Raw genomic sequence first — 13,872 nt, 5'->3', positions numbered from 1 at the left:
CAGAATTTCAACATCACAAAGACTACAGTCTTAATTTCAACGAGGAGCTTAATTTAAATTCGTAATTACCATGGAAACAATTACCAATTTAAAAATATCTAAATGTCAACCAATGTTAATCGCCCATTTTGTTACCAAGGAAATCAAACATGTTGAAAGTGTTCCTTTGTTATTCAACATATATATACTTGTACGTCATAACCCTTGTCTAACCATTTTCGCTTCAGACAATGTTCTATCTTTATTTCAGTCAATCAGAAGTCTCCATTTTGTTATCATGGGAACCAATTTCGAAAAAAATCCTAAATTATTATAAATATACCATATTTCACTTATCTCTGACCAGTGGCGTAGCTACCATTGACGCAAAAACGCAACTGCGTACACATCAATCAATTCTAAAAAAAATGTTCAACTTCGGACCCCCCAAAACACAAAAATTCTTCGGCGACATTTACAATAATGATTTCTTAATATAGATAATTTTCAATCTGCAATATGAATTAGTCCGTTTCAGTGTTATTTTTTCTTTGTAAAATTACTACGTTAAGAATGCTTTAAAATCATATAAATACATCGTAAAACTCATCTCTGTCATTCTAAATCGGGGTTTTTTTCCAGAGGGGGGACACCCCCTGACCCCCCAAACAACGTTACGATTTTCTCGCGCCTTCTGCGCTCGGACTCCACTCGAATTCGCGTGTGCTAGCGGCGCCACTGTCTGACACATATGTACATTTCAGCCAATCACAAGCCTCCATTTTGGGAAACCGAAAATGCCTAGAGAGTGGTTTTAATGCAGGGTAAAGTGGAAACAGCTCCTTTTTCGTTTTTCCTCAATAAGTTTCCTTTCTTTAAATATATAAATGGGGTTTACAAGCAAAACTTTCTGATAAAAATTTCAAAAGAATGAAAAAATGTCTACTGTAGAATTAGTCCGCTAAACCTGCCTATATTATTAGGCTTTTTTAATTTTTTTAATATATATATATAAAAAAAAAATAAAAAAAAAAAAAACCTAATAATATAGGCAAGTTTAGCGGACTACTGTAGAATTATACTAGTATTTAGACTATATCCCATATTTACGCTAGCTTATGCAGGAAATCTTATTCATTGATGAAGATTAAAATTCACAAATAGGAAAAGAAGTGTCATTTAGACGGACAGGTAGCCGTGGTTTCGATTTTCGGTAGTATTACATTATATAAAATAGAGAGAAACGTGTTTGTAGAGTCCAACACCTGTGGTTACACTACCTAACTTTTACACATTTAAAGGGAGATAACTTGAACTTTCTTACTGACAAAATATCATTTTAGAATGTTTCAAGGATGTTTTGAATTATTCTATGTTCTCACCAATAACGGAAACATATTATTCTGATTTTGAAAAATAAATGATTTGTTGTATAATGTATACTACAGTATGCTTTAAAAGTAGAAAAAAATGGCAATCCGTATTAATTCTTCCGTGTCCGTTCCTTTACTACATGTAAAGCTGCATAATCAATATTTAAACTAATTTATATCTATAATTCATATTGTCTTTAGTCATTTATTTAATTCCATTAATTTTTTTAATCTAGGGTATCCTACATATCAAGATATGTTAGAGACGCTTAGATGACAGAAATGTGTTTATTTTGTTGTTATATTGAGATTATCTAGTTGCGACAATGAATGATCCCTTACCGGAAGTGCTTCCGTTTTGATACCATGGCGACAGCATTATCTACTGCTACTGGGAAGCTACCGTTGGGCTCGTCTTCGTTAATGGTTTTCTACAACGTTAAACAATGGTAAGTGTGAACACCGCTATGCAGATAATGACAGGATTTGTTTCTCGTCTTTCAGTCGTTTTTTGAGATGTTATGTTTACATGTAAACACGTTTTACTTGAACTGTTAAGTCGTCTTAGTCGATGACGTGCAGTTTGTTTACAGTACAGTAGCCTAAATTCAGGAAATAAGTTGTATTAACCCCTATTTAACCCCGCCGGTATCATGAACCTCAGAGCTGAATAGTTAGTGCGTTTTTTGTGTATTCATATACAAATATAGCATGGTGAATATCTGTGTACTGTATATATCTTCAAAATATTTAATTATGGTAATTATAGACAGTCATATAATTATAGACAGTCATATAAATAAGGGTACGTGTACTATCAGAAACCCCCGATCAATAGCCTGAAGGCATAGAATAGGCCTGACAATCTGGGTAAGCCAGGTGTCAATACATTGTAGCATGGTACAAGAAGGCTGTTGATTTTAATTAGATGATATTATCATCATGGCACAGTTCGTACATTGTACATGGACAAAGTACTTGACATCTCACGAATCATATTTGTTTTTTGATGTACAGTCGTGTGCCAAAAGTCTTTGTAATTTTTATTTGTTCCCTATATATGCTATGTATTTTTACATTTTTTCTTAGATTTTTCCTGATCTCATCTAGGTGCAGAACTTATTTTCCTTTATGCACTTTTTGAGAAAACCGCATTTCATTACCACGCAATACTTTTTCGTTGCCATTTTGGTAAAAACAAAGAAGGAAATGACGTCATAAGTGTAAGTAGTGCACAAAAAAGATGTATATTTTGAAAACAAAATATCGGAAAATTATACAAATATTATGAGCTGAAAGTGTAGATAATTCTCTACAAGTATGCCAAAATTGAGTAAAATCCGCCAATAGACGAGATAAGGAAAAATCAAAGAAAAAATGTAAAAATACATAGAATATATAGGGAAAAATAAAAATAACGAAGATTTTTGGCACGTTACTGTACATCATAGTATTTTACTTTTTTTTCTGTGATTTTTCCTAATCTCATCTATGGATTGGTTTTAACCAAATCTGGCATTCGTAAGAAAATTATTTATGCTTTTAATTAATAATATTTTCATAATTTTCTGATGCTTCAGTTTCACTTTATTTTTTGCACTAATTACATGTCCAAGTTTTGATCTAAGTATGTCAAATTTGGTTGAAATCCGACAATAGATGAGATCAAGAAACTTCAAAGACAAAAAGTAAAAATACATGAAATATATAGTTAAACTAAGAAGTGTCCAAGGTCTTTTGTTCACGTACTGCACATATGAAAAAAATATTCTATTATTTGCTTTCTGTAGTAATTGGCATATATTACTGTATCTGTATTACATTAATTTTTGATGGGGAAAAGAGATAAGAATCTTAAATTATGGATGTGATTGTTAAGTTTTATTATATAAAAAATACTTTGAAAGATGAAAAATAAAACATAAAATAAATTATTTATACAATTATCAGTCCTGAGAGAGATAACAAATTTAAGAATATGAATTGTTATACCTTTACTTTGTATTCCCTATTCCGTCTTTGCATATTACGGAGTTAGCTCCCTTGCGGATAGGTATCGGTTGTTACGTCATTGTTTTGTGAGCGCAATTCACATCGTTTTTCTCCAAAAAGTATGATGTTACGCTCGCAAACACATGACGTCACAATTAATACCTACCCGCAAGTGCAGATAACTCTGTAATATGCAAATTTGGAATACTGTTTCATAGTAAAAACAAGTTTTAGATGAACCACACCAAAAATCACTTTGTTTTTATCAAAACTCTACCGTTCTGTGTTCTACCAAACATCATTGATTGATCACAAACTTATAAATTCAGTCTTTGTAATATTGAATTTCAAAACTAAAATGACTGCATTAATTTTATTTGCTACAATACATTATGTTATACATTTGTAATGAAGGAGATTCTTTTGTATTTATATACATGTCGTCATCTTCGCTAGCCAAGGCTATAGGCTTCTGATTATGTAACGTAATCAGATGCCTTGACTAGCGAAGATGACATGATGTATAACAACAAAACATTTGTAGACTCTCCAAATTGAGCCAAACTGTTGCCTTTGACCTCTACCTCTTGTTCAATATAACACATGTTGACAGAAAATTCCGTCAACAAATGTTTAGCAATTTTTCGTCCATAGCAGTTAGATCACTCATATCATGTTTTATTAACTGTTAATCACTTTATTCTTGCAAGATATACATTTTTGCATGATTTTGCAAAAAGTTTGAGCTCAAAATCAAATGTGAATTAAAAATTTTCACCAATAATTGTTTAAATTTGCAAAATGTAAATATTAACTATTTAACAGTCCTTGATTGCGAAGTAATCATTTCGCTAACATGTTGGAATTAATAAGGCCAAAAAAACAACTACAAAAACAAATATAAAAAACAAATATTCGACCCAATAAGAACCCAGGGCATTTAGAAAATAGAAAAAAAAAAAAAGGTGCTTAACAAGACTTAATCATTGCAATCCTTTACAGTTTTGATAGTTTTGGTCTGGGGGCATTTGAAATGAGGTCTCTAAAAGGGGAGGGGCACTTATAGGGACATATTCGCTTATTGTGTCAAATACGGTATATAATCCCCCTCACACCTCTGTACCAGGCACCTTTGTGAACTATATATATATATATCAGTTTTACATGTTATATGCTGTACTTATTGTGTATATATCAAAACTCTTTAAACACTTTAGGTAACAAATTTAGAACATAGGACCCACTGTTCAAAATACTTTGTACAAATATATTTAAAGTCCAAGCAGAAAAATAGCTATCAATTGCAAGAGGCTTTAAACACTTGTATCATACAGAGGAATCAAATCCCAGAGGGGTAAAAACATCATTAATATTGGCCAAGGTATTGTAACGGTAATGGCGTTCACTTGTCACATAGTGCTACTGTGGAACTTTATTTGAAAAGAAGAATACTGATACAATTGTAGGCCTTTTATAAGTTCTAAGGCATTTATACTTAGATCTGCTCATTTGTGAAGGAGAAGTGTTCAGGTTTGGCTTCATAAAGGAATGGCTTAGAATCAATTTAAACACTTTGAAATTGGATCTGAGTAATTACGTTTTATTTAAATAGAATGTAGAAGGGAATTACTATAAGTATATGTATGATATGATTACGTACTACTAATGTAATTTAACTCTTCTTTAACAGTTACGACTTCAAAGGGCTGCAGCATTTTGACTGAACTGGTATATTATAGTAACCAAAAATACAAAAGAAGTTTATTAGCTACCAGAATGAAATAAGGAGTGAAGAAGAGTACTGGAACTTAACTGTACTAAATCACTTGAATGGGGCGTGTTCACAGACTACGGTGGTGATCGATGTTGTTAACACACGAGGAATTCAACGCGAAACCTCAGCACAGTAAAGAAAATATGGTAAGGAAGAAGAATTATTGATTTTAATTCTGTTTCACGCATAATATCTTAACAGATTTATCCAAAGTTTCACAATTTTCATTCATATGTTATATATATATAGTTAAAGGTGTTTGTACTCATTGTGAGTTTGGGTATATAAATCTAGATTCCATGTTTAAGTGAATGTTGATAACAACAAGTGTATTTACATAATTACAAATATTTATGGTATAAATTATATTGATGTCCTAATACAGTATACCACCATTTAAATAGAAATTACTTTGTCTTTTATTGAATTTTTTTTTAATTAATTCTGAAACTTAATGAAGTTTTACCATTCATTATTTATTTTCTGAAACCTTCACAGAGGTAAGCTGCACAATTTTTATCCATAAAATTCTTTGTTGTACATGTGTGCTGTTTAAAAGGGGCCACGAGGTGGCCAACTGGCTCTGATATATGGCAGGAATATAAACCCCTAAGGGGTGTACTGGCCTCTGGTTGGTGGTTTTTCTCCATTTACTCCGGTTTTTCTTCTTATTTTAAACTAGTTGCAGTCCTTAAATGTCACTAGCTGTTAAAAGAACATTAAATTAATAAGAAATCAAAACAAAATACTGTTAAAAAAGCTTGAATGAAAATAACTTTTATTTATAAAGCTGTTGTCATGCACTTATGATATTTCACTCTCACGAACAGAGCATGATCCTAAGCACTTTACAAATGCAATTCAAACTTTAATTATTGACATCACCGTTATTATAACAAAGTGCTGTACAACTGTTGGTTGTATCTGTGTCAAGTCCCTGTGCCCAACACGCCACTGTCAAACAATACATTTGTCTTGCATGATAATGTGGAATCATTGGTCCCCCATGTATACCTGGAAAGACGGTTCTGGCTTTTTGTTGTGTCAAATAATTAAGCTTTTGAAGTTTTCTTTTATGCATCTGGTGCATTTCTCCTTTTATCACATTCTATATAAATAGTCACTGCTACCTACTGTATATTTCCACGGTTTACCTACTTTAAGAGAAATTGTTTGGGGTGAGTGGGACCTAATGTATTTTGTTGTCTTGATTTATCCTCGGTAATCTATTTGTATTTCAATGAAGTTAAGGGGGTATACTGGAATTGGGTTGTCCGTCTGTCTGTCTGTCTGTCCGTCTGTCTGTCTGTCTGTAGACGCAAACTCTTCCTAAACTACTTGACAGATTTTGATAAAATTTGGTACACAGAACCCTGACATAAAGGGGAGTTTAGTCGAGTATTTAGGGTTCCGCAATGTTCCTTATTAATGGAGTTATTAAATTTGTGCAGCAGCAGTATTAGCTGTCCACTCTGGCGAAAGTTCTAGTTTGATTTTAGAGTAATGATTGTGCCTTTATGTATATCAGCACCTAATGAGTATAGAATTGTGAACCCTAAATCGGTATCTAATCTCGACTGGTAATTCACAGGTGAATTATATAAATTATATCATGTAAATAAATGAAAGGATTATTGATCCTTTGATTATAAGATAACCTCAGAATCGTTGGCTATGGTGCACCGTGTCATTGTACTTATCGAAGAATACTTCTAACACATGTTAATTATTAATTATCTATATCCTTCAGCCTGTATTTTAAACTACATATAATTTATCAACAGGAATAAATACCCATTTTTTTAATAACAATTAAAGTTTGATCGTTCATTTGACCCACTTCTGACTAACCAGGCCAGCTTAATGTTTCATCGCAACATCTCAGAAAAATTATTCTATTCCAGCCTGGAAAAAAGAAAAGTGGAAAGAAATCTGCCAAAAAGGGAGGAAAGAAATCTGGAAAGAAATCCGGAAAGAAGTCAAAGGCAGCATCAGCCAAATCTGCGAAGGCAGAAAAGACTGAAGTTGACATCATGAGTGGTCCAGCCATGGAAAATTTGTATTATATAGCACACGACGCACCAGATGCCCTGGATAAACGGGGCTTTGGTTGGGCGGAGGCACCAAAGAAAAAAGGAAAGAAAGGAGGAAAGAAGAAAAAGAAATGATGATAATAGCTTCTTAGGGATAGTTATATTGAATTATGTGTTTGCAGTATGTGAAGGCACGGAGGATATTTAGTGCGGTGGCCTTTAAAGCATACTGGTATAGAAGAGTATTGTGTTGATGAGACTTTATTGGTGAGGGTGGTATCACTTGTTAGGCTTCACAGTAGATGTAGATAGGCGACAGTGACACAAAATGGTGCTTTTATGTACAGTGGTGACCACACACTTGCACAGCAGACAATGCATTTACTGTTAACAAGAGTAGACTGTGATAGATCCTGTCTTCCAGGAGTCAAATTAACCTGTACCAATTCTACCCAATAGTGAACATCTGAAAATGTGTGATCGTTACCAGGTGTTACGTCAGTTCAGTCAAGTTTGATGGCCTAGGTTTAGTATTTGAAAGAGGAATTTATTCATTGATCTACACAAGTTTTAATGTTTCATGTGTGTGAGTGAAAGACATAACTATGTAATTTAAATTCATAAATTAGATAAAGTGTTCTGAACATGAAGGGTACATTCCCTTCAAGTGTAATTGCTGAACAAGAAAATATATTTTTCTTCATAATAGTAATTAATATGTCCTAAACAAGCAAGAGCTCTCTGTTTGTTCCTAACAAACAAGAGCTCTCTGTATGATCTGAACAAGCAAGAGCTCTCAATATGTTCTTAACAAGTAAGAGCTCTCTGTATGTTCTTCACAAGCAAGAGCTCTCCGTATGTTCTGAACAAACAAGAGATTTCTATATTTTCTAATAAGCAAGAGCTTTCCGTATGTTCTGAACAAGCAAGAGCTTTCCATATGTTCTTAACAAGTAAGAGCTCTCTGTATGTTCTGAACAAGCAAGTGCTCTCCTTATGCTCTGAACAAACAAGAGATCTCTATATTTTCTAATAAGCAAGAGCTTTCCGTATGTTCTGAACAAGCAAAAGCTCTCCATATGTTCCTAACAAGCAAGAGCTCTCCGTATGTTCTGAGCAAGCAAGATCTCTCCATATGTTCTGAACAAGCAAGGGTTCTCTGTATGTTCTGAACAAGTATTGAGCACCCTCCATATGTTTTGAATAATCAAGGGTTCTCCATATGTTATGAACAAGCATGAGTTATTTTCCTTATGTCATGAACATGCAAAGTGTCATGAACAAACAAAGTGTCCTGGAGCATGTCATGGAAGATAAGGGTTCTCCTTTATGTCCTGAACAAGCAAATGTTCTTTTCCTTACGTATTGAACAAGCAACTGTTCTTCTCCTTAAATTATGAACAAGCAAGGGTTCTCCCTTTCAATTTGTCATGAACAAGCAACTGTTCTTCTCCTTATATCCTGAACCAGTATGCTTCTCATATATTTGATATGAAGTGTATTAAGTGGTGCAAATTTATTCAGTGTTTGAAAAAAAGATGTGCGTTAAATTGCAGTGTATACATTTACAGTACTAGTGTATATCTGTATGTGTCTAAATAGTTCTTCATATATTTAACATTGTCAAATTCAAGATAAAGACATTATTAAACTTGTCTTGTTGTATCAATAAGCTTGGAGTTGAAGCAAGAATGTGCCATGTTATAATAAGTAGAATGGTGAGATTAGAATGGTGGTGATCGCTACATAACTAGGAAAACCTGCCAAATCAATGTAGTGATGAAAATATGTATTGTGCTCTTACATGTATATGTTATGAAATATAGATATACACATTTCTGTTAATTATGGCAAATATTAAATTTTGTGATGTTTTTTGTTGAATGGTTAGCGTTGTTTTCCATATTTGACTGTGATATTGTAGATTTGTATATACTGTGAACGTGAAAATGTTTACGAGGGGGGATTTACGCGACGACCGCTTGATCACGAAAATTCCCCTGGGCGTAATACTTTCTTCATGTATGAACTTTTTGCTAAATTTTTAAAAGTGTATCTATCGCTAAATTAACAACACAGAGGAATTTTCATGCATGCAAACTGCGAAAATAAGCACTCGCGAAAATATCCATTTGTACAGTATCAAATTTTGTTGGAGCACATGTACATCAGGAACTAAATCCTTTGTATTAAGGATGTTTTGTGCATCTGTATCTAATGATAATGTACATTTTAACTCAATTGTTTTACTGTGTTTTGTTTTCTGAATTTAGAAAAAGAATATTTCCTGTGACAATGTTGAGTGTATTTTTTCTGTTGATTTGATTAATGTTGTTTTCTTTAAGTAACATGAAACTTTCAGGAAGTCTGTTTGGAAGCAATAATATCTCACCTTCATAAGAGCAATATAATTATTGTATAATTCAGGTGATGAAGGTATGGTCTAGGGCCAAAAGTGGATAACATTATAGCTGCTTCATTTCAGTTAAATTTGGCAAACGATTCTACACCGCAAGCTATTAGATTTTTTGTTGTTATGCCTGAAACGATTTTTTTTTTCTTTCACTTTTTCTTTCAATAAGAATATATAGGTATTAAAATTTACCAAAATACCTCTCTCCACATCTTGTGATATGTAAGAGTTACATCCCTTTAACTACTTATCATGTTTCATGTTGTAGTATTCTATGATACATTTTGTAGTTGTGATAGATTTTTCACTACATAAAGTAAAAACAAAATATTGTAAAGCAGAAATTTGAGGACATCATGAATTCCGTGACTGTTCGTTCTTTCTTTTATTAGATTTTATTGCATCTGTTGATCCACACACATCTAGTGATGATTCTGTGCAAGTGATCTCTTTGGAATGTTTCATGGTTTGAGGTACCAGTCATAAAAAATAACTTGTCATTTTATTTTATTTTTTTCATTCAATTTATTTGATGTTTTATACATTTCTATTTATACCTAATAATTGCCAAATATGCCACGTGACCTATATCTGTACATGGTCCTCAATGTTTAAAGGAATGCATGTATCTACTATTCTTCGTTGTTTTATTTCATATAAAAGCTCACTATTCACAAAGGCCAAAAAGGATACATTTCATTGTGGTATGTGCCAAATCAAACAACTTTTATGGTTCTTTTTTATCCTTTTATCCAACCAAAGAATACACATTGATTTCAAACCAAATAATGTTCTCATTGCACTGATTCTAAGAACACAACCAGATTTGCATTTGCTGGAAATGAAATCCTTTTTCAATGTTTACAACGATTTTCGTTCAATTTTCTTATATTTTGATATGCTGGATACATCTTCTTGTCAGCTGAATATAGCAATACATTAAAATTGTATGGTTGTGCCTAATACATACATTAGTACTTAAATGTGATATTAAAATCCTTTGGCCAAATCAGTGTACCATCGTAATTCAGCGTTCATTGAAGATTCAGGTCTTACATACATGTACTTACATACAATTATCATACAATGTACATGTATGTACTCTAGGCAGTAAATCTACTTCTAAACATACATACAGAATATATATCATTGATTAGATGAAGTATATTAATTTATTTATTAATTAATTACAGATCAATATCAGATTAATAATCAGACTACCCTGAAGTTTAGCAAGTCTAGATCTATTGATATTGTATTTTAATCAGTTGTGTACCAATAAAGGTCCATCTTATAAAATGTGTTATATGTATAGCAGTTAGGAAGACGGTTGTGTTTTGAGATGTTGTACCTAGAGCTATGTTATGTAGAAAGATATAGAGATTTGCTGATCTAAAACACAGAAGGCTATGAATTATTCATATATCATCCAAAATGATTTTCAAACGTTTTAGAATTTATTTAGATTAAAATTCAACAAACATTGTACCTATATTTGCTTTTGTATACCTGTATTTATAATAAAATGGTTATATGCCAAATTTTAATTCAACCAGGCTCAGAATAGACGCAAAATATTTTTGGATATAAGGATAGGTTCGATTTTAATGTATATTGTATTAGTTACATTTTCAAACTCCTGTGGTCCTAATTATAACCGACACATGAACAGGCTAGCCTTGGAATATACCCATATGTATATACCAATATCGATGTTAGTTTATCATACAAACGCGATATCTAGAATCCTATAATGTGTAACGAGAGTGCCTTTAACTAATCAACATTCAATATGTTTTTGGTCATTAGTGGGATTGTTGTGTATAACAGTATCATAGAATACATTTACACTTGTTACAATGGAAATAACAGCAAAAAAAACCTCATATATACATGTACTGTATGTAGAAAGTTGCCAAATAAACTCTTGAATATAATTCCTTAAATTGTCTTTCATTCTTTATAATTTTTGGCGCGAATTTTTTAACTAGGGTAGATAACTCCATTAAATCTAACGAAAACAATCACTTGTCAAATTCTACGATAAAAATAAGTCGGTCATGTTAATAAACGTTCCTCTCATCAAAGAACATTCGAATATTATTTTAATCAATGGAATCTATATTAAATCGAGTAAGATTCACTAAGTACATTTGTGAACCAACCGGATACAATACGGAAGTGGTTTACAGTCCGGAGCTTTTAGACACCCTAGGGCACATGACCAGGAGTTCGTCTGGTTTAATTCACTGGAACGTATTTTCATATTTCTCATCTTAGTACATTGTTTAACCCCTAGAGTGCCACAGAGCCTATATATAGGCTCTATGATACTACCGTTGAGTGCCAAAGGGCCTTTTTTTTAGGCTCTCTGAAATTCGGCAGTTTAACAATAGTGATGACGTCATCTAACTATTCTGCAACGTCATTTTCGCGCTCCAGATCGGCTCGACGGGAAAATGGCGACGTGATTGTTTGCTCCAAGGTTTCGACTTTTTTCACCTAAGAACAATGGCTTTATTTATCGACGGATATTTACCAAATTTAGTATAACAATACGAAATTGTCTGCTCTCTCAGTTCATACTATTTGCTGAGTCTTTCGATGTTTCATTTTCAAAATATCATCATTTTTGCACCGTTAAAAACTCCATGAAACTTTCTCTTTTTTTTTTACAAATAGCGTGAAAATGCTTGCTCATAGGACAAGGTTTTCTAAAAAAACAATATAAATTAAAATTACTGATTGTATGATCTGTAAGAGTAGATAATTTTTCTGGATGTTTGGCAACTTGTTTAGAATCAATGAATAAATAAAATCAGGTAGATCTATATTGCAAAATTGACCATGTGAAAAGACGTTTCAGCCGAAAATGAGCATAAGAAGTCTATTCGTAGCAGTAAAATACTTAAAATTCCAAATGCATGTGCATTGGTGCCTGTCAGCCATGTTGTTTTCTGATTTGTCCTAAGTTACAATATGCATGTTCATAGGAAGCGGGACATATAAATGAAAAGAAATCACCTCAAATACTGTTCGAGAATTACCTGTAGCGGTAAAAACTGTGTTTACTCTAATTGTTTTACTGTGTTTTGTTTTCTGAATTTAGAAAAAGAATATTTCCTGTGACAATGTTGAGTGTATTTTTTCTGTTGATTTGATTAATGTTGTTTTCTTTAAGTAACATGAAACTTTCAGGAAGTCTGTTTGGAAGCAATAATTTCTCACCTTCATAAGAGCAATATAATTATTGTATAATTCAGGTGATGAAGGTATGGTCTAGGGCCAAAAGTGGATAACATTATAGCTGCTTCATTTCAGTTAAATTTGGCAAACGATTCTACACCGCAAGCTATTAGATTTTTTGTCGTTATGCCTGAAACGAATTTTTTTTTATTTTTTTTTTCTTTCATTTTTTTTTCAATAAGAATATATAGGTATTAAAATTTACCAAAATACCTCTCTCCACATCTTGTGATATGTAAGAGTTACATCCCTTTAACTACTTATCATGTTTCATGTTGTAGTATTCTATGATACATTTTGTAGTTGTGATAGATTTTTCACTACATAAAGTAAAAACAAAATATTGTAAAGCAGAAATTTGAGGACATCATGAATTCCATGACCGTTTGTTCTTTCTTTTATTAGATTTTATTGCATCTGTTGATCCACACACATCTAGTGATGATTCTGTGCAAGTGATCTCTTTGGAATGTTTCATGGTTTGAGGTACCAGTCATAAAAAATAACTTGTCATTTTATTTTATTTTTTTCATTTAATTTATTTGACGTTTTATACATTTCTATTTATACCTAATATTTGCCAAATATGCCACGTGATCTATTTATGTACACGGTCCTCAATTGTAAAAGAATTCATGTCTCTACTATTCGTAGTCGTTTTATTTCACACAAAAGCTCACTATTCACATAGGCCAAAAAGGATGCATTTCATTGTGGTATGTGCCAAATCAAACAAATTTTATGGTTCCTTTTTATCCTTTTATCCAACCAAAGAATACACATTGATTTCAAACCAAATAATGTTCTCATGCATTGCACTGATTTGCTGGAAATGAAATCCTTTTTCAATGTTTGCAACGATTTTCGTTCAATTTTCTTATATTTTGATATGCTGGATACATCTACTTGTCAGCTGAATATAGCAATACATTTAAATTGTATGGTTGTGCCTAATGCATACATTAGTACTTAAATGTGATATTAAAATCCTTTGGCCAAATCAGTGTACCATCGTAATTCAGCGTTCATTGAAGATTCAGGTCTTACATACATGTACTTACA

The 13,872-nt window shown here is 32.4% G+C and overlaps 1 protein-coding gene across 1 annotated transcript; it reads left to right on the top strand.

Moving 5' to 3' along the window:
• The first annotated feature begins 1,673 nt into the window (after nt 1–1,673).
• On the top strand, nt 1,674–11,501 carry LOC138335955 (small lysine-rich protein 1-like). The gene is made up of 3 exons (XM_069285172.1): nt 1,674–1,801; nt 5,035–5,264; nt 7,023–11,501. The coding sequence occupies exons 2-3, from the start codon at nt 5,208–5,210 to the stop codon at nt 7,284–7,286; spliced, it is 321 nt and encodes a 106-aa protein (XP_069141273.1). The 5' UTR covers nt 1,674–1,801; nt 5,035–5,207; the 3' UTR covers nt 7,287–11,501.
• The last annotated feature ends 2,371 nt before the right edge of the window (nt 11,502–13,872 follow it).

This window comes from Argopecten irradians, chromosome 12 (assembly GCF_041381155.1).
Source record: "Argopecten irradians isolate NY chromosome 12, Ai_NY, whole genome shotgun sequence".
Lineage (NCBI taxonomy): Eukaryota > Metazoa > Mollusca > Bivalvia > Pectinida > Pectinidae > Argopecten > Argopecten irradians.
This window is presented reverse-complemented; position numbering and strand designations above follow the sequence as displayed.